The sequence below is a fragment of the Oncorhynchus keta genome, chromosome 27 (assembly GCF_023373465.1).
Source record: "Oncorhynchus keta strain PuntledgeMale-10-30-2019 chromosome 27, Oket_V2, whole genome shotgun sequence".
Taxonomy (NCBI): Eukaryota; Metazoa; Chordata; class Actinopteri; order Salmoniformes; family Salmonidae; genus Oncorhynchus; species Oncorhynchus keta.
In genome coordinates this window covers 7,462,610-7,481,846 of record NC_068447.1, presented here as the reverse complement: position 1 = coordinate 7,481,846, position 19,237 = coordinate 7,462,610, and the positions used below count along the sequence as shown (strand labels likewise).

Here is a 19,237-nt window from a genome sequence, read left to right as displayed (position 1 = left end):
ACCTACAGTGTCTTCAAAGAGTATTTGCACCCCAAGACTTTCTACACTTTGTTGTGTTACAGCTTGAACTTAAAAATGGATCAAATTTAGATTTTTTTGTTTATTCACACAATACCCCATTAATGTTAAAGTGGAATTATGTTTTTTGAAATGTTTACAAATTACATTGAACAAAGGGTATAAACGGAATATGTAAAGTGTTGGCCCCATGTTTTATGATCTGAAATAAAACACACACAAAACTCTTATTTCTCTCAAAATTTGGCAACAAATTTACGTCGCTGTTAGTGAGCATTTCTCCTTCGCCAAGATAATCCATCCAACTGACATGTGTGACATGAAGAAGCTGATTAAACAGCACGAGGCCGCTCTAAATGTTGCATTTTTGTCACACAAAACAATGCCCACAGATGTCTCAAGTTGTGAAATGGGAAATGCAATTGGCGTGCTGACTGCAGCCCTATTTTAACAGTAAAGTATAACAGTAACTGGATTAGTTTGCACATTAAAAAAAAATATTTTGAATCACAATCAGAACTTGTTATTGAATACCTTTTCAGTCGTCTAATACACCTCTTAAAGCTGCAATATGTAACACATAAACACTTTGTATTCAGGACAAATTAAACGGTAGATCTGTTCTATGTGTGCTATTTCTATGTTTCCCATTTTTAAAAGTTTCGTTTTTGAACACCAGTTTCAAACAGCCGAAAATACAATATTTTTGTGTTATGGAAAATATATTTTACAGCGATTTAGATGGTACACTGATTCTCTACAGTACACTTGCTTTTTATGTTGTCACAAACTGAAATTAGGCAAACTATTACAATTTTTGCAAACAGGAAATGGCGGAGAGATGTCTGCATAGTGGCACCTTTCATAAAGCACTTCATTTTGCAGTGATTTTTGTGAAGCTTGATTTTGCTGTGGCTATTATGACATTTTGCATGGCGATATGCAACGATTTTGTTGAAATTGTCGTGAAAATTGACGTGTGGTTTGATTGAACCGCGACTTGGCAATTTTATGCGGAAATAGTGCTGTTTTTAAAAATGTATTTAAACCTTTATTTAATTAGGAAAGTCAGTTAACAACAAATTCTTATTTACAATGACAGCCTACAAACCCTTACCTAACCCGGATGATGCTGGGCCAATAGTGACGCCAATAGTACTGTGATGCATTGCCTTAGACCGCTGCACCTCTCGGGAGCAGTGATTGGTCAAATTAACAAGCCCTTGCATAATCTAAGGGGAATTTGTGATTTTTTTTATTTTTTAAATGCAATCGCAGAACCCTGGAGGGACTGGAATGACATTGAATTTGTTACTATTGTGACGCCAAATCATGGGCTAGTGCCACCAACTGAAAAACGTATTGGCACCAGTGAATTGTTGTCTGTAGCCCTGGATTCATGTGTATTGTATATAGCCTGAAGAACTTAGTAAGGACTCTTCACTTCAAATTGTATAATGGCGGTTATGGGGAGAATCCCATCCTCAATTTCTGCTTTTGGTTCCCCCTCTCCAGCTCTCCTACCTGGGCCAGAGCCAGGGCCATCTCCTCCCTCTCCTTGGGAGAGAAGAAGCGTCCTCCGTCTCCCCTCTTGCGCTGCATGGCGTGGCGGTGACGGGACTCATGCAGATATTTCTGTCAGAGAGAGAGAGAGAGAGAGAGAGAGAGAAAGAGAGAGAAAGAGAGAGAGAGAAAGAGAGAGAGAAAGAGAGAGAGCGAGAGAGAGGTGTTAGTTACTAACAACTAGGGTTGTAACAGTTCACCAAACCCACAGTTCGGTGCGTATTGCGCTTTTTGAGTCACGGTTTGGTTTCAGTACAGCGGGGAAATTAAGTGCCATTCACAATGTTCCTTGCATTGTCTGTTGTGACCGGATTGTTATTTTGGGCCTTTCAAGTTTCCACTCTGATGCTGTGTTCGTAACCATGCGGGGGGTTACCGTAAAGTCGTAAATACCAGTTGCATTCATGTGATTTTAACTCATTGAGAAACACTGATTGGTCAATGAACTAAAAGTACAGCTATCATGCTTGTAAACAAATTGTTTAGTTCAAAAACTACATTTATAGATTGTTTTTTATAAATACTGTTTTTTTGTAGCATTTAACTGCCAACAATGCTATTATAGAGGCCATTTTCTTAGTAGGTGACATTAGAGGTCCCCATGTGTGAGAAATGGGAGCTCAGGATGATCGGCAATTTCCCACTAGAGTTGCAGCGACGTGACAAGATTGAAATTGGGGAGAAAGAGGGTAAAATAAAAAATGAAGTAAAAAAATAACATACATTAATAATAAATAAAAGGGCATTATCATAATGTTTTACAAATTCACAGTATTATTTCAACCAAATAGTGTAGAAATATATACAACACATAGGGAAATCATGTTTTTGACTGCACTGGGCCTTTAAGTAAGCGCAACACTGGGTGCATCGCTAATTAATTGAAAACTTGGGCTTCGGTTTGCTTATATAGAGAGCGGATACTACTTGTTTGCTGAAATGGGTGCAAGTGGGAAGCTAGTAACGTGGTTCGAGGCCTTTCACAAGGTGCTGAAACCCCCTATTCACAACCACCGAGACGCAAAGAAAACATATAAAAACGCAATATAAACACGTTGCTAAGAAAAGACAAACTAACCGACGGTAGTTTGCAGACAGTAAGATACACGTACAGAGATAGTTAACTAGGGGCTGTGCGTTCCCGGTGGAAACGACGTGGACTGACCTTCCACTGAATTGCATTATTTTCCAGAGAACGCATAGATCTCCGGGTTGATTATCCCCTTTATACCATGGCTATAATTTAACACATTTAACGCCCCCCCCCCCAAAAATGTGATCAACATCCACTGAGCGTAGCCTAGTGTTTAGAGCGTTGGACTAGTAATCGGAAGGTTGCGAGTTCAAACCCCTGAGCTGACAAGGTACAAATCTGTCGTTCTGCCCCTGAACAAGGCAGTTAACCGACGTCATTGAAAATAAGAATGTGTTCTTAACTGACTTGCCTAGTTAAATAAAGGTAAAATACAAATAAAATAAAGTACAGTAGTTGCCTTGGTAACCAAACAGACTCGCTAGTCTGGCTAACCAAACCATCAGTCCTATAGCTTGCTTTTATTATGAAAATCGAAATTCAACAACGCCAATAATGTTTTCAATTCGACTTCTGCTTTCAAAAGCAGCTCAAACATAAAACATGTTAACAAAAAAAGACTGCAGCCGTCCTGCTCTGAGAGACACTGCATAGACTGACTAACAAACACACTGTACTTTTCACCATTCAATTCTACCGTGCAAATATACTGTACACTGTCTTTCAAGAGAGAGAATGTCCTAGAAGCCCTTCAAACCTTCTCCAAACAACCGGTTCTCGGGCTTTATCACTTTTATCACAACGAGTTACCAACATATTTAAAATAATGATTGAAACATTTTCATTAAAACATGTTTTTTTTTTATAACAATTTGTCATCTGCTGGCATACCCAAACCGTCTGGTTGTTTCTTTATATCGGTTCGTTTGCCAGATAAGTGACTCAGTCGTTATGTCTTTTAGTTCTACATCTATGGACGTGACCCAGTCGTTATGTCTTTTTGTTCTGTATCTATGGATGCGAGCGACCCAGTCGTTCCTACTAAATGTTCTGTTGTCATGATGGCTGGCAACGTACTTATCCCTTGTTTGGTAGCTAGCCAACTTTGGCTAACAGATTCACGACAAAAACAGTGTAGCCAGAGTAACAGTAAAGTAGCTGCGAATAATTTAAAAAAATAGAACAAAACCGAGAGGCTTGGATGGCCATTACATTTCTTGACAATTATAAATATAGTTTGTTTAAGCTGCTTTCTAGTGATTTGTTTGGTATACATCCATAATAATGTGCGATTTCACCTGGCAATGAACATTTGCTCTCTCGCCAGGCCACTGTTCAGAAGAGATATCCAACTACACAGCTAACACAATAACTTAAAACTGAAGCTGAAAAGACAAACTAGTTGCATTTCGTGTTTTTCTATAGACATTTCTTCGTATATAGCCATAAAAATTATGCTGATTCATGATTTCGACTGTCTGAGAAAAGCTGCCAGCAAGCCCGTCTCTTTCCAACTCCCAACATGTTCGTTACTATGGGTCAGCTGGAGATCGAATTTCAATATTGAAACAATGTTGCAAATGTCGGAGAGACAGAGAGAAAGGTTTATTACAAATCTCTGCTGTTGAAAACCAAATGTTAGTCTAAAAGAAATGTGAGGTAATGTCTAGATGCTTTTTATAGTGGAGATCAAGTTTATAAATTGTCTGGCTGGGCTGATGAGACAGTGGATTGTGCAGTCAGATGGAACCGAGTAAATAGGCATTTTCAATTTCATAGATCGGTACCGGTGCCCCCTGTATAACCTCATTATTGTTATTCTTATTGTGTTATTTTTTTATTATTACTTTAGTCTAGCTTGGCTCTGGCCTGTCGTCACACACTAACACTAACCCGGGCTACTCACCCTCCTCTCCTTGGGGATCTTGCCCTCTTCCTCTGGCTTGGCTCGGGCCTGTCGTCACACACTAACACTAACCCGGGCTACTCACCCTCCTCTCCTTGGGGATCTTGCCCTCTTCCTCTAGCTTGGCTCGGGCCTGTCGTCACACACTAACACTAACCCGGGCTACTCACCCTCCTCTCCTTGGGGATCTTGCCCTCTTCCTCTAGCTTGGCTCGGGCCTGTCGTCACACACTAACACTAACCCGGGCTACTCACCCTCCTCTCCTTGGGGATCTTGCCCTCTTCCTCTAGCTTGGCTCGGGCCTGTCGTCACACACTAACACTAACCCGGGCTACTCATCCTCCTCTCCTTGGGGATCTGGCCCTCTTCCTCTTAGCCTTGCTCGGGCCTGTCGTCACACACTAACACTAACCCGGGCTACTCACCCTCCTCTCCTTGGGGATCTTGCCCTCTTCCTCTAGCTTGGCTCGGGCCTGTCGTCACACACTAACACTAACCCGGGCTACTCACCCTCCTCTCCTTGGGGATCTTGCCCTCTTCCTCTAGCTTGGCTCGGGCCTGTCGTCACACACTAACACTAACCCGGGCTACTCACCCTCCTCTCCTTGGGGATCTTGCCCTCTTCCTCTAGCTTGGCTCGGGCCTGTCGTCACACACTAACACTAACCCGGGCTACTCACCCTCCTCTCCTTGGGGATCTTGCCCTCTTCCTCTAGCTTGGCTCGGGCCTGTCGTCACACACTAACACTAACCCGGGCTACTCACCCTCCTCTCCTTGGGGATTTTGCCCTCTTCCTCTAGCTTGGCTCGGGCCTGTCGTCACACACTAACACTAACCCAGGCTACTCACCCTCCTCTCCTTGGGGATCTTGCCCTCTGCCTCTAGCTTGGCTCGGGCCTGTCGTCACACACTAACACTAACCCAGGCTACTCACCCACCTCTCCTTGGGGATCTTGCCCTCTACCTCCAGCTTGGTGCGGGCCTGTCGTCACACACTAACCCAGGCTACTCACCCTCCTCTCTTTAGGGATCTTGCCCTCTGCCTCCAGCTTGGCTCGGGCCTGTCTTCTCTTCAGGATGCGATGGTACTGTTTAGCGTTGACATACAGAGGTTCCTCCTCTAACATCTCAGCCCCGGGTAGAGGGATACGCTGCATAGCAGGCACCGCACCTCCACTAGGCATCATCTAGCAGAGAGAGAGAGATAAAAAGAGACATACTAGATAGAGCCTCTGGCAAGGAGGAGAGAGAAGGAGAAAGAGAGACACTGCATAGACTATCTGACTAGCAAACACACTGATCGCTGTGTGTGTGTGTGTGTGTGTTTGTGTCTGACCGAGGCTAATTTGCAACAATTATTTCTGATCAAACACCCCATACCACAGATATAAACTATTGTGTAATATTTAATTATATGACCTCACTGAGTCGAGGTACTAGCCCACTACAGGCTCTAAACTAACCAGGTACTAACCCACTACAGGCTCTATACTAACCAGGTACTAGCCCACTACAGGCTCTATACTAACCAGGTACTAGCCCACTACAGGCTCTATACTAACCAGGTACTAACCCACTACAGGCTCTATACTAACCAGGGACTAACCCACTACAGGCTCTATACTAACCAGGGACTAACCCACTACAGGCTCTATACTAACCCACTACAGGCTCTATACTAACCAGGGACTAACCCACTACATGCTCTATACTAACCAGGGACTAACCCACTACAGGCTCTATACTAACCCACTACAGGCTCTATACTAACCAGGGACTAACCCACTACAGGCTCTATACTAACCCACTACAGGCTCTATACTAACCAGGGACTAACCCACTACAGGCTCTATACTAGCCCACTACAGGCTCTATACTAACCAGGGACTAACCCACTACAGGATCTATACTAACCAGGTACTAACCCACTGCAGGTTCTATTCTAACCAGGTACTAACACACCGTGCCCCAACCCCCTCAGTGATCTAGGTAATAGGATGTCTGGGTATCTCTGGTTAGGGCCTTACCATGACCATGCCACCAGCGTTCATCATGTTGCCTGAGACTGGCAGGGTGACGGTCACGGTGCCCTGCTGTCCACTGTTGGTAGTGGTGGTGTTGGCACCCCCTGTCTGTACCATCTGGGCCCCCGCCAGGCTGCCTGCTGGGATGGTGATCATTCCTGGGGAGAAAAAGCCTTCTTATCACCACCACCTTCACCATTTTATTTGTGTGTGTGTGTGTGTGTGTGTGTGTGCGTCCAAGCATGTCGGTGTGTACGTGTGTGTGTCCATACTGTAAACATACCCTGTTGCAGGACGGTGCCATCTGCGTTGACTGGCTGGTAGACGATGGTCTGTCCATCAGCCGTCTGCGCCAGCTGCTGGCCCTGTTGCAACTGAATCTGCTGGCCCTGTTGCAACTGAATCTGCTGGCCCTGTTGCAACTGAATCTGCTGGCCCTGTTGCAACTGAATCTGCTGGCCCTGTAGAAACACACAGGACAGGGTCATATACAGTATCAAGTATCAAGTCAAGTAAGTAGCCTTGCATGAGCCTTGGTTTGTGCGAGCCACAATGGCTCATAGGAGCATCTCTCCTGTTTCTGTCGTGTGGGGCAGCTTGATGTACCAGTACAGGGACAGGAAGCTAGTCTATCGCAGGGCCTTAACCCCGATCGATCTCCTTAATGCTATAAAATATCATTAAAAATACAATGTTATTGGTCGCGTACACATATTTTGCAGATGTTATCGTGGGTGGAGCTAAATGCTTGTGTTCCTAGCTCCAACAGTGCAGTAATATCTAACTAAATGCTTGTGTTCCTAGCTCAAACAGTGCAGTAATACCTAGCTAAATGCTTGTGTTCCTAGCTCCAACAGTGCAGTAATACCTAGCTAAATGCTTGTGTTCCTAGCTCCAACAGTGCAGTAATACCTAGCTAAATGCTTGTGTTCCTAGCTCCAACAGTGCAGTAATACCCAGCTAAATGCTTGTGTTCCTAGCTCCAACAGTGCAGTAATACCTAGCTAAATGCTGGTGTTCCTAGCTCCAACAGTGCAGTAATACCTAGCTAAATGCTTGTGTTCCTAGCTCCAACAGTGCAGTAATACGCAGCTAAATGCTTGTGTTCCTAGCTCCAACAGTGCAGTAATATCTAGCTAAATGCTTGTGTTCCGAGCTCCAACAGTGCAGTAATACCCAGCTAAATGCTTGTGTTCCTAGCTCCAACAGTGCAGTAATACCCAGCTAAATGCTTGTGTTCCGAGCTCCAACAGTGCAGTAATACCCAGCTAAATGCTTGTGTTCCTAGCTCCAACAGTGCAGTAATACCCAGCTAAATGCTTGTGTTCCGAGCTCCAACAGTGCAGTAATACCTAGCTAAATGCTTGTGTTCCGAGCTCCAACAGTGCAGTAATACCCAGCTAAATGCTGGTGTTCCTAGCTCCAACAGTGCAGTAATACCTAGCTAAATGCTTGTGTTCCTAGCTCCAACAGTGCAGTAATACCCAGCTAAATGCTGGTGTTCCTAGCTCCAACAGTGCAGTAATACCCAGTTAAATGCTGGTGTTCCTAGCTCCAACAGTGCAGTAATACCTAGCTAAATGCTTGTGTTCCGAGCTCCAACAGTGCAGTAATACCCAGCTAAATGCTTGTGTTCCGAGCTCCAACAGTGCAGTAATACCCAGCTAAATGCTTGTGTTCCGAGCTCCAACAGTGCAGTAATACCCAGCTAAATGCTTGTGTTCCGAGCTCCAACAGTGCAGTAATACCCAGCTAAATGCTTGTGTTCCGAGCTCCAACAGTGCAGTAATACCTAGCTAAATGCTTGTGTTCCGAGCTCCAACAGTGCAGTAATACCCAGCTAAATGCTTGTGTTCAATACACGTGAAAACATATAAGTGTTTGTGTTATTAATTTAAGCAGACTGTGTTTGTATATTGTTGTTACATTTTATGATCAATTTATGCAGAAGTCCAGGTAATTCCAAAGGGTTTAAATAATTTCTCTTGCCACTGTACACACACAGGCCAGTTTATTAGGTACACACATCTCGTACCGTGTCCAGCCCCCGTTGCATACAGAACAGCCTTAATTCTTCGGGGCATGGAAATATTACTCAATTTGAATCAAGGGACCTAAAGGGGGCCAATGAAACGTTCCCCACACCATTACACCACCACCATCCTGTACTGTTGACACCAGGCAGGATGGAGCCACGGACTCACGCTGTTTACGCCTAGTCATGACTCTGCCATCAGCATGACGCAACAGGAACTGGGATTCGTCGGACCAGGAGATGTTTTTCCACTCTTCCAATTGTCCAGTGTTGGTGATGGAGTGCCCAACTAGCCCTGCGTCTTCTTGTTTGTATCTGATAGGAGTGGAACCCGGTGTGGTCGTCTGCTGTAATAGCCAATCCGTGACCAAGGACCGGCGAGTTATGTGTTTTGTTATTTCCCCTGCCTGTTAACTTAAACGATTCTTGACGTTCTCCTTCGACCCCCTCATCAACATGCTGTTGTCGCCCACAGGACTGCCGCTGACTGTTTTATCTGTTGTCGCCCACAGGATGTTGTCACCCACAGGACGTTGTCACTCACAGGATGTTGTCACCCACAGGACGTTGTCGCCCACAGGACGTTGTCACCCACAGGATGTTGTCGCCCACAGGACGTTGTCACCCACAGGACGTTGTCACCCACAGGATGTTGTCACCCACAGGACGTTGTCACCCACAGGACGTTGTCGCCCACAGGACTGCCACTGACTGTTTTATCTGTTGTCGCCCACAGGACGTTGTCGCCCACAGGACGTTGTCGCCCACAGGACGTTGATCTCCCACAGGACGTTGTCACCCACAGGACTGCCACTGACTGTTTTATCTGTTGTCGCCCACAGGACGTTGTCACCCACAGGACGTTGTCACCCACAGGACGTTGTCGCCCACAGGACGTTGTCGCCCACAGGACGTTGTCACCCACAGGACGTTGTCGCCCACAGGACTGCCACTGACTGTTTTATCTGTTGTCGCCCACAGGACGTTGTCGCCCACAGGACGTTGTCGCCCACAGGACGTTGTCGCCCACAGGACGTTGTCGCCCACAGGACGTTGTCGCCCACAGGACGTTGTCACCCACAGGACGTTGTCACCCACAGGACGTTGTCACCCACAGGACGTTGTCACCCACAGGACATTGTCACCCACAGGACGTTGTCACCCACAGGACGTTGTCACCCACAGGACGTTGTCACCCACAGGACGTTGTCACCCACAGGACTGCCACTGACTGTTTTATCTGTTGTCGCCCACAGGACGTTGTCGCCCACAGGACGTTGTCGCCCACAGGACGTTGTCGCCCACAGGACGTTGTCGCCCACAGGACGTTGTCGCCCACAGGACGTTGTCGCCCACAGGACGTTGTCGCCCACAGGACGTTGTCACCCACAGGATGTTGTCACCCACAGGACTGCCACTGACTGTTTAATCTGCTGTCGCCCACAGGACGTTGTCGCCCACAGGACGTTGTCACCCACAGGATGTTGTCGCCCACAGGATGTTGTCACCCACAGGACTGCCACTGACTGTTTTATCTGTTGTCGCCCACAGGACGTTGTCGCCCACAGGACGTTGTCACCCACAGGACGTTGTCACCAACAGGACGTTGTCGCCCACAGGACGTTGTCACCCACAGGACGTTGTCGCCCACAGGACGTTGTCGCCCACAGGACGTTGTCACCCACAGGACGTTGTCGCCCACAGGACGTTGTCGCCCACAGGACTGCCACTGACTGTTTTATCTGTTGTCGCCCACAGGATGTTGTCACCCACAGGACGTTGTCACTCACAGGATGTTGTCACCCACAGGACTGCCACTGACTGTTTAATCTGCTGTCGCCCACAGGACGTTGTCACCCACAGGATGTTGTCACCCACAGGACTGCCACTGACTGTTTAATCTGCTGTCGCCCACAGGAAGTTGTCGCCCACAGGACGTTGTCACCCACAGGACGTTGTCACCCACAGGATGTTGTCACCCACAGGACTGCCACTGACTGTTTAATCTGCTGTCGCCCACAGGACGTTGTCGCCCACAGGACGTTGTCGCCCACAGGACGTTGTCACCCACAGGATGTTGTCACCCACAGGACTGCCACTGACTGTTTAATCTGCTGTCGCCCACAGAACTGCCGGTGACTGTTTTATCTGTTGTCGCCCACAGGACGTTGTCACCCACAGGACGTTGTCACCCACAGGACGTTGTCGCCCACAGGACGTTGTCGCCCACAGGACGTTGTCGCCCACAGGATGTTGTCGCCCACAGGATGTTGTCGCCCACAGGACTGCCACTGACTGTTTTATCTGTTGTCGCAACATTCTCTGTAAACCCTAGACACTGTCGTGCGTGAAAAGCCCAGGAGGCCAGACGTTTATGAGATACTGGAACCAGCACGTTTGGCACCGACGATTCATATCACGCTCAATGTCTCTTAGGTAACTCGTTTTGACCAATCGGAACACTGAATGTATATATTGCATAGGATTGAAGCTAAACATCTCTGGCCTTGCTGCAGCTGGATCAGTTGACCCATGAATCAGTGTCAATGAGAGATTTGAATGTACATTGTAGTTCATCATGTGGAAGTTGAACTAAAAGTATGTTTGAATTCAGACTCAAATGCTGATGTTTTTTTAAATTTAATTTTACCTTTATTTAACTAGGCAAGTCAGTTAAGAACAAATTCTTATTTTCAATAACGGCCTAGGAACAGTGGGTTAACTGCCTGTTCAGGGGCAGAACAACAGATTCGGGGATGTGAACTTGCAACCTTTCTGTTACTAGTCCAACGCTCTAACCACTAGGCTACGCTGCCGCCCCGGTTAGCGATGATGTCACATTGTCCCAAAAGAGGAAGTGTGTAAACAGAAGTCTGTATAGGTGTATACCTTTCAGAGTGTGTGTGTGTGTGTGTGTGTGTGTGTGTGTGTGTGTGTGTGTGTGTGTGTACCTGGTTCTGTCCGGCTGTGATGGCTTGTTGTGGCTGTTGGATGATGATCTGTTGGGGTTGACCCTGCTGCCCCCCAAGCTGTAACATCTGTCCGTTCTGCAGCTGGATCTGCTGTCCCCCTAGATGGATCGTCTGACCGTTCTGCAGCTGGATCTGCTGCCCACCCTGTAGCTGGATCTGACAATGAAACATAATCAGATGATAGTGTGTGCTCATAATATCATTCCAACTCCAGACTCTGGCTCAAATAAATATGATTCCTAGAATGGGAAAAGACTCTTAAGAACACTGCACTCTGAAAGCATTCTAATTGAATTGAATGGGTTCTAGCAATTCTATGTCTATGGTTTTCCTCTCATCCCATTCCTCACCTGTTGTAGTCCCTGTCCTCCAGACACAGGCACCTGCATGATGGTCTGTCCCTGTCCTCCCCCCATAGCCTGCACCATGATTGGTTGCCCTGACGATGTGATCAGCTGCCCTCCGCTCACCTGCACCACCAGGGGCTGGCCTTGGACCTGTGGGTGGGTGGGTTAAAGTTGATACATTCATTCCTAGATAATGATATACATTGAGTGTACAAATCATTAAGAATGCCTTCCTTTTCCCCTCACAACAGATTAAATCCGTCGGGACATGGACTCTACAAGGTGTCTAAAGCATTCCACAGGGATGAAGGCTCATGTTGACTCCAATGCTTTCTACAGTTGTGTCAAGTTGGCTGGATGTCCTTTGGGTGGTGGACCATTCTTGATTCACACTGGAAACTGTTCAGTGTGAAAAACCCAGAAGCATTGCAGTTCTTGGCACAAACCGGTGCGCCTGGCACCTACTACCATACCCGATTCAAAGCCGCTTAAATCTTTTGTCTTGCCCATTCACCCTCTGAATTGCAAACATACAAAATCCATTTCTCAATTGTCTCAAAGATTAAAAATCCTTCTTTATCCTGTCTCCTCCCCTTCATCTACACTGATTGAAGTGGATATAACAAGTGATATCAGTAAGGGATCATGGCTTTCACCTGCACTCACCTGGTCAGTCTATGTCATGGAAAGAGCAGGTATACATAATGTTTTGTACACTCAGTGTATACTTTAACTCTGCAGTTTCATGTCACAGCCAGAGCGCAGAGAAAACACCAAGCGTGTCATTGAGACAGAATATAATTCCTGTTTTAGGACATAAAATTATGAACACATGAACCAGTTGACAGTGTAAGCGTATCATAGCGTGAACAATGGTGAAAAACTCTGGCAAATGGCCATAATATGATGGTCAATCCGATGTTTCAGACTGTTGCTAGTACCTTCATGGATGACTCGGACTGACTCAGTCAAACCAGTCACTGAGCTGGGGACATGCAGCTCAGAGCAGCGATAGCATTCTAAGGAAGCTAGCACTGAGATGGGGCATGGTAATCATGGTAGGCGAGAGGCATGCTGTACACTGTGACAATAATGCAGTGCGATGTAATACTGTGACCGGGTGACAATGTGACATAGGCAGACGGTCACACCACTACCTGGAGTGTCTGCACCTGCTGGCCAGAGGCCGTCAATACCGGCGCCTCGGTCTGCAGCTGCACAGCCGTCATTGTGCCCTGAGTCTGCAGACAAGGTCATGTTCATTAGGGCACGCAACCGGAAACCGTTTCAAAGCATTTTTGTAACGGGAAAAAAATAATCATTTGCATTTCTTATTTAAACAAGCCCCTAAATCCAGGTACCCCCTCCCTGTTTTGTTCTGTTTTCTGACGTTTAGTACCTAATGAACACGGAACAGCTACAGTTCACTTATCCCAGAAGTCTCAGAGATTAGATTGAATCATTTTATAATCAAATGAATTGCCTATAATGACACTTCTCAGTCTAGACTCAACAACATGTAGGCCTACATTGTATTCCGTTGGTGTAGCTCAGTAAAGTCTGGTTGAGATTCATCCAGCTCAGGTTGAACCGTTGACACTCACCTGTTGTTGGATCTGCCCATTGGACGTCTGCACGACTATCTGCTCCCCTGTTGAGGTGGTGTACTCCATGATCAGTTAGTCACAGTCCTTCCTGTCATTGTCAAAATACAGTTTGATCAATCAAATTAGAGGCATTGTGACAAATTAGGGATACAAAGGGGAAAATCCAATACAAACTGGCATATCAATCCCAAAGGGTTCACACAAGCAAGCATAGGCTATGAGGTTGTTGTAGCCACATATAACAGGAAAAATACTGTGGATTGATTGTTGGGCCATTAGCTGGACTAGCTAAACAGTCACCATTTCAGCAGACATGTGGAACACAGGCGTTCATGTGTTTTCCGGTTCTTGTTCCCCAGGATTGTAGCCTAATTTAAAGATTCAGCTGAGGCGGGTACATCATTGGATATCACTCAGTTCCGAGTACAACCTTTTCGCTACAACCGCAATAAATAAATATAAATAAATATTTGTATGTGACCAATAAAATTTGATTTGGACAATATTTCTTGAAATTAACTAAATGGACTACATGGTACATCATGCAGCAAATGAATACAAATGCTACCTATAACGTTAGATTTGTTGAAGGACATCTTGAAGTGTGTGCTTTGTTTTCTTTGTTGTTCGCTAGCTTTACTGTTGCTAGCTACACAGCTAACGTTAGCTAGCTTGAGACAAGGCACAGGTACCACATTAGGTAACTAGCTAGCTGGATAGTTGACTAGCTAGTTAGCTTAGCTAGCAAGTTAAATGTTCACATAAAGAACGGAAGCCTGTTGAAAATGCATAAATATTTGCGTATAACATTAGCTAGTTACAACAACAACAACAAACAAAAAAAATCACATTATTTATAGGATTTATCTCCAAACTAACGTTGCATTTAGCATGCAAATCTGTCTCGGTTACGTAACAAGGATTATGTTATACTACATTCATACTGAAATCATTACAGTTCAAAAATACAACAAGGTTGATTTGCTTCGACATGCGATTCCTGTATTTTGTAGAGTTAGTAATTTGGTTGGTCAATGACAAACCAATCCGTGCTGACAACAACCATAGAGCTTCTATTACCGTTTCTCTCCGCTGTCCGGTATCCCTCTGATTGGCTCCAGTTCAGGGTTCCAAAGCCCAATCACCAAAGTGAGCAGACAAAATGGCGCAAATGGAAGAAAAAAAAAAACAACAGCGTTGTCGAAGAGTTAATAAGCCGTGTGATCGTTTAGGAACGAAGAACGACGAAGATTGCCGATCTTTATAACCCGGCCGATGACGCAATTGGTTCAGTATGTAATGTCCTGCCTGTAGTACTCAGATTATTATTATTTAATTTTTTTTTACTGTTGGAGTCAGTTGTGGAAAAAGTACCCACTTATCATACTTGAGTAAAAGTAAGGATACCTTAATAGAAAATGACTCAAGTAAAAGTGAGAGTCACCCAGTTAAATACTACTTGAGTAAAAGTCTAAAATTACTTGGTTTTAAATATATTTAAGTATCAAAAAGTAAATGTAATTGCTAAATATACTTACGTATTAAAAGTAAAATTATTAATAATTTCAAATTCCTTATATTAAGAAAATCATGCGGCACCGTTATGTTTTTAAAATTTATCGGAAAGCCAAGGGCACACTCCAACACTTTTCAAACTAATAATTTGTGTTTAATGAGTCTATATGAGTCTAATATTCGTAAATATCAATGCATTTACTTAAATTAAGGTTTGTTTAGTATTTTCGATCAAGTAGTGACTGAAGTGTATCGGGGGTTTTTCAACACCACATGCCAGTAGGTGGCAGTATGTGGAAATATAGGTTGTATGCCAGACTGTTTGCGGAAAGGCTGCATCGTTTCCACGAGACAAGCAGGTCTAGACTGAAATGTAGCTAAAGAAAGCAGGAGAATCTTATTTGGGTGAATACAATTGTTAATTATTTCTATCAATGTTGGCTAGGCACATGGTTATGGTTTGACTACTTTGTGAGATGTGAATGTGCGGTAGCAGCAAGGGGCGTATTTAGCTAACTCGCTAAGGTCTTTGGCTCTGTATACTAGCCAAGGTTACTATCAAATCACATTTTATTGATCGCATACACATATTTAGCAGATGTTGTTGCGTTTGTAGCGAAATACTTGTGTTCCTAGCTCCAGTGTAGTAGTATCTAACAATTCATAACAATGCACACAATGTAAAATGGAATTCCACGTTATTAAAGTGGCCAGTGATTCCATGTCTATGCACAGTGGGCAGCAGCCTCTAAGGTGCAGGGTTGAGTAACCGGGTGGTAGCCGGATAGTAATGGTTATTTAACAGTTTGATGGCCTTGAGATAGAAGCTGTTTTTCAGTTGCGGTGATATAGCCCGACAGGATGCTCTCAGTTTTGTGCATCTGTAAAAGTTTGAGCGTCTTTCCATTGGCAATGAGGGTATTTCATTGAGCTGAATTTTTTTTTTTTTTTTAGCTAACTAGATCAGACAAAATGGACGTACTGGGCAAATCGGATAGATTGAAAATGTTGAGAATTTCTGATCCTGTCTTTTCTTCATCCAGTAGTGTCTGGTGACCAGTGGTGAGCCTTCAGAATAGCCATGATGTCTTTCAGGATAGCCTGCAGGCTTGGCAAACTGTCAGTGATGCCCACAAGGAGCTGTAGTCGACACCTCTGCAGCGATGCCAGCAAGGCCTGGCTGGATCAGAGGCAGACACACAGAGGGGAGGAGAGGTCTGAAGATCCAGATCTGGACGATGTAGACGACAAGGTCCAGGCTGTGTTCAGGTGAGAAACATTTACCCTAAATGGCACAAACAGACCTGGGACCACCAGGCCTATTGAAGGATGCCCGTCTACATACTTTGCCACATTCACCCAGTCAGTGATGGGTCTACATAGTATCTTAAGATAAATATCATATCATTTAACAAAGTCGTCACTCCACACTCGTGATGCAACTAGGCCTAATGCCACCCGTCTCACCTTGGCCCCTGTCTAGTGAAGAGAGGAGGAGACAGAGGACGGTGAAGTACCATATAGTTAAGAGACAGCTGACTGAGCCTGGAGCTCCAGAGAGGATGTTGAGCTGGGACGCCATGGAACAGATCAGGTGAGGAAGACTGCAATGTTACTAAATATTCAGAAATATATTATATACACACACACACAGTATAAAACTCAAAAGTTTGGACACACCTACTCATTCCAGGGTTTGTCTTAGTAAAAAACATTTTTTTTTATTACCATTTTCTACATTGTAGAATTGTGAAAACATCAACTATGAAATCATGGAGTGAGCCAAAAAAAGTGTTTATATATAAATAGATTTGAGATTTATCAAAGTAGCCACCGTTTGCTTTGCTGTACTGAATGAATGACATGTTTTGATTGTCTGTCAGGTAGACTAGGGAGTCGTGTCAGCTGTGTCTGCAACATTGTCAACGTTTTGCCTCAATGACTCAATTACTGACTACACCCCAGGTATCTGAAGCAGGAGCTACCAGAGGAATGGACCGTTGACCGTCTGGCAGAGGGATTCTCTGTCCATCGTGACGTCATCCTACGAGTCCTGAGGAGCAAGTTCGCCCCCACCCCAGAGAGGAAAGCTAAACAGGACACCAGCGTGTGGGCCAGGCTGAGACAGCAGGCCTTACCTGGAGCAGGGGGACAGGACAGGCAGGTGGCCCTACTTGGGGGTGGAGTAGGGGGACAGGGCAGGCAGGTGGCACTACCTGGGGGTGGAGCAGGGGGACAGGGCAGGCAGGTGGCCCTACCTGGGGGTGGAGCAGGGGGACAGGGTGGGCAGGTGGCCCTACCTGGAAGGAGACAGGGCAGGCAGAAAGCCCTACCTGGGGGTGGAGCAGGGGGACAGGATAGGCAGGTGGCCCTACCTGGTGGTGGAGGGGCAGGGGGGCTGGGCAGAACACAGCTGCCTGCCTCTGGACATAGAAGTAGCAAACCAGCCATGCTGCCCACAGGAAGTGGCACTGGTGCCCTGGTCACCCTGGCTAGCCCCAGTAGCCAGAGGCTGATAGCCAGGGACTTGGAGGATGACCCTGGCCCAAGAGCCATGATGACTACTGCTAATTATCCTGCTGCTCCTCTCACCTCACTACCCACCCAGCTCTCATCCCCACCAACGCTGCACAGCAGACACACCTCAGGGCAAGATAACTCGAGAGAGGAGTGGGAGGAAGAGGAAAATGTTCCAGAGGACAATGTGTCGGAGAAGGTTGAGGAGAAAGACGACCAGGAGGAGAGATGGGATGGAAGGGTGTTTTCAGAGGAAGAACTGGAGGAACTAATGCTGTCGTCAAAGCCTTCGCCAGTGGTACCGAATGGGAGAGAGTTCTTTGACAGTGAAGGGAACTTCCTGTACAGAATCTGAGATAGCAAAATGGCACCCTATTCCCTACATAGTGCACTACTTTTGACCAGGGCTAATGGCACCCTATTCCCTATATTAGTGCACTACTTTAGACCAGGACCCGATGGGTGCCATTTTAGAAGTGGCCTGAGATGTTGTTAATGTGTTGGTTTCCTAAATACAGTCAAATGCAATAGACTTCTGTTGGAAGATGCCGGAGACTCTGATTATGCCGCAAACCAATAAAGCACCATTTCAAATGTATGGGTTAGTCACAAGTTTTGATTCTATACTTTGTTTTCTTGAATGTTGCACATATTGACATTGGAATGAAATGTAATTTTAGTCCAGAAGAGGCAACTTTCAAAGGGGCAAGTTAATTTATTGGTCGTCAACCCAAAGCAAAATTATCTCAAATATACAGAACAAGAGATACACAGGCGATACCCAGATTCAACAATTGAGCCATCACAATTATTTCTTTATACAGCCATTTTAAAAATGTAAGAAAAAAAAGTCTCACCTCTCAAATCAAAGACATAAAACCAGCATGATTAAATAGGTATGAATCATTCAGAACAAGGGTCTTCCCAGTGTTAACTACAGTATAGGTGTTGCCTCTAATGCCAATCGACATTTATTTTAGTCCTGTGCAAGTACAGAGATGTTTTTGTACAAACCCGAACACCCAAGTATAGGCTGCATTATAAATGAGATGAAACATTGCATTTGTCTGTTTCACCGTGGACAAATCAAGTTGTATTACATGACAAGGGAATCAAATGAGTTTTATGTTCCCATTGTTTTATAGATTGGGAGGGAACAGAAGTCGGTATTGAAGGGGGTTTCATTTGAGGTGAAATCCTTATTCACATATTTACACTAAGTGCAATCTACAGGGGTGTCAATGACAAAGTGAATGCAACTGTGGTTACACAGACATCTGATATCTAGGGTGCATCCTATGGGCCCTGGTCAAAAGTAGTCCCCTATATAGGGAACAAGGTGCTATTTGGGATGCACACTTTGAATCTATTATAGACAGTACATACACTTGCCACTCATTGGGAAGGCACAGACCCAACCCCCCCCCATACTACACAGACGTTACCCCCAAATGGGCTTCCAAGGCTAGAATGATTCTGTCTCTGAAACTAAGTCAATGACCTTCTCAGGTAGTTAAACTGTAATAAAATATGTTATTCAGTAGAATTAGCTCATCTCATATTCACATGTGAGCTACAGTACATAGAGGTCGGTTCTACACACACTGAAAACAGGCACGCCAGTGTTAAACTGCTACACATCCATACAACATTGTTATAAAAACCCACTTCTTCTAGCAAACTGCTTCATCAATAATG

The 19,237-nt window shown here is 45.2% G+C and overlaps 2 protein-coding genes across 11 annotated transcripts in view; one reads left to right on the top strand and one right to left on the bottom strand.

The window, feature by feature from the left end:
* LOC118373563 (nuclear transcription factor Y subunit alpha-like) overlaps nt 1-14,750 on the bottom strand; it is an 18,133-nt gene extending 3,383 nt beyond the window's left edge. Inside the window, exons 1-10 of one of the 9 annotated variants that reach the window (XM_052481454.1) lie at nt 14,076-14,537; nt 13,808-13,944; nt 13,505-13,595; nt 13,058-13,141; nt 11,904-12,050; nt 11,533-11,709; nt 6,830-6,935; nt 6,550-6,704; nt 5,536-5,709; nt 1,543-1,653 (exon numbers count right to left, since the gene is read on the bottom strand). In XM_052481454.1, the coding sequence (XP_052337414.1) occupies nt 1,543-1,653; nt 5,536-5,709; nt 6,550-6,704; nt 6,830-6,935; nt 11,533-11,709; nt 11,904-12,050; nt 13,058-13,141; nt 13,505-13,573 (1,023 nt within the window). In that variant the 5' untranslated portion in view covers nt 13,574-13,595; nt 13,808-13,944; nt 14,076-14,537. Of the gene's footprint in view, nt 1-1,542; nt 1,654-5,535; nt 5,710-6,549; nt 6,705-6,829; nt 7,008-11,532; nt 11,710-11,903; nt 12,051-13,057; nt 13,142-13,504; nt 13,596-13,807; nt 14,538-14,587 lie in introns of those variants that run through there. The other 8 variants (XM_052481453.1, XM_052481452.1, XM_035759731.2 and 5 more) reach the window with 8 other exon arrangements.
* Nucleotides 14,751-15,260: 510 nt separating this feature from the next.
* On the top strand, nt 15,261-18,137 carry ngrn (neugrin, neurite outgrowth associated). Of its 2 annotated transcripts, none has more exons than XM_052481449.1 (5): nt 15,261-15,427; nt 16,066-16,291; nt 16,506-16,616; nt 16,988-17,186; nt 17,271-18,137. In XM_052481449.1, exons 2-5 carry the CDS (start codon nt 16,104-16,106, stop codon nt 17,892-17,894), a joined length of 1,122 nt encoding a protein of 373 aa, XP_052337409.1. In that variant the 5' UTR covers nt 15,261-15,427; nt 16,066-16,103; the 3' UTR covers nt 17,895-18,137. The 2 variants fall into 2 exon arrangements, with proteins under 2 accessions (XP_052337409.1, XP_052337410.1); XM_052481450.1 differs by having other exon boundaries at nt 15,278-15,427; nt 16,069-16,291.
* Nucleotides 18,138-19,237: the final 1,100 nt, after the last annotated feature.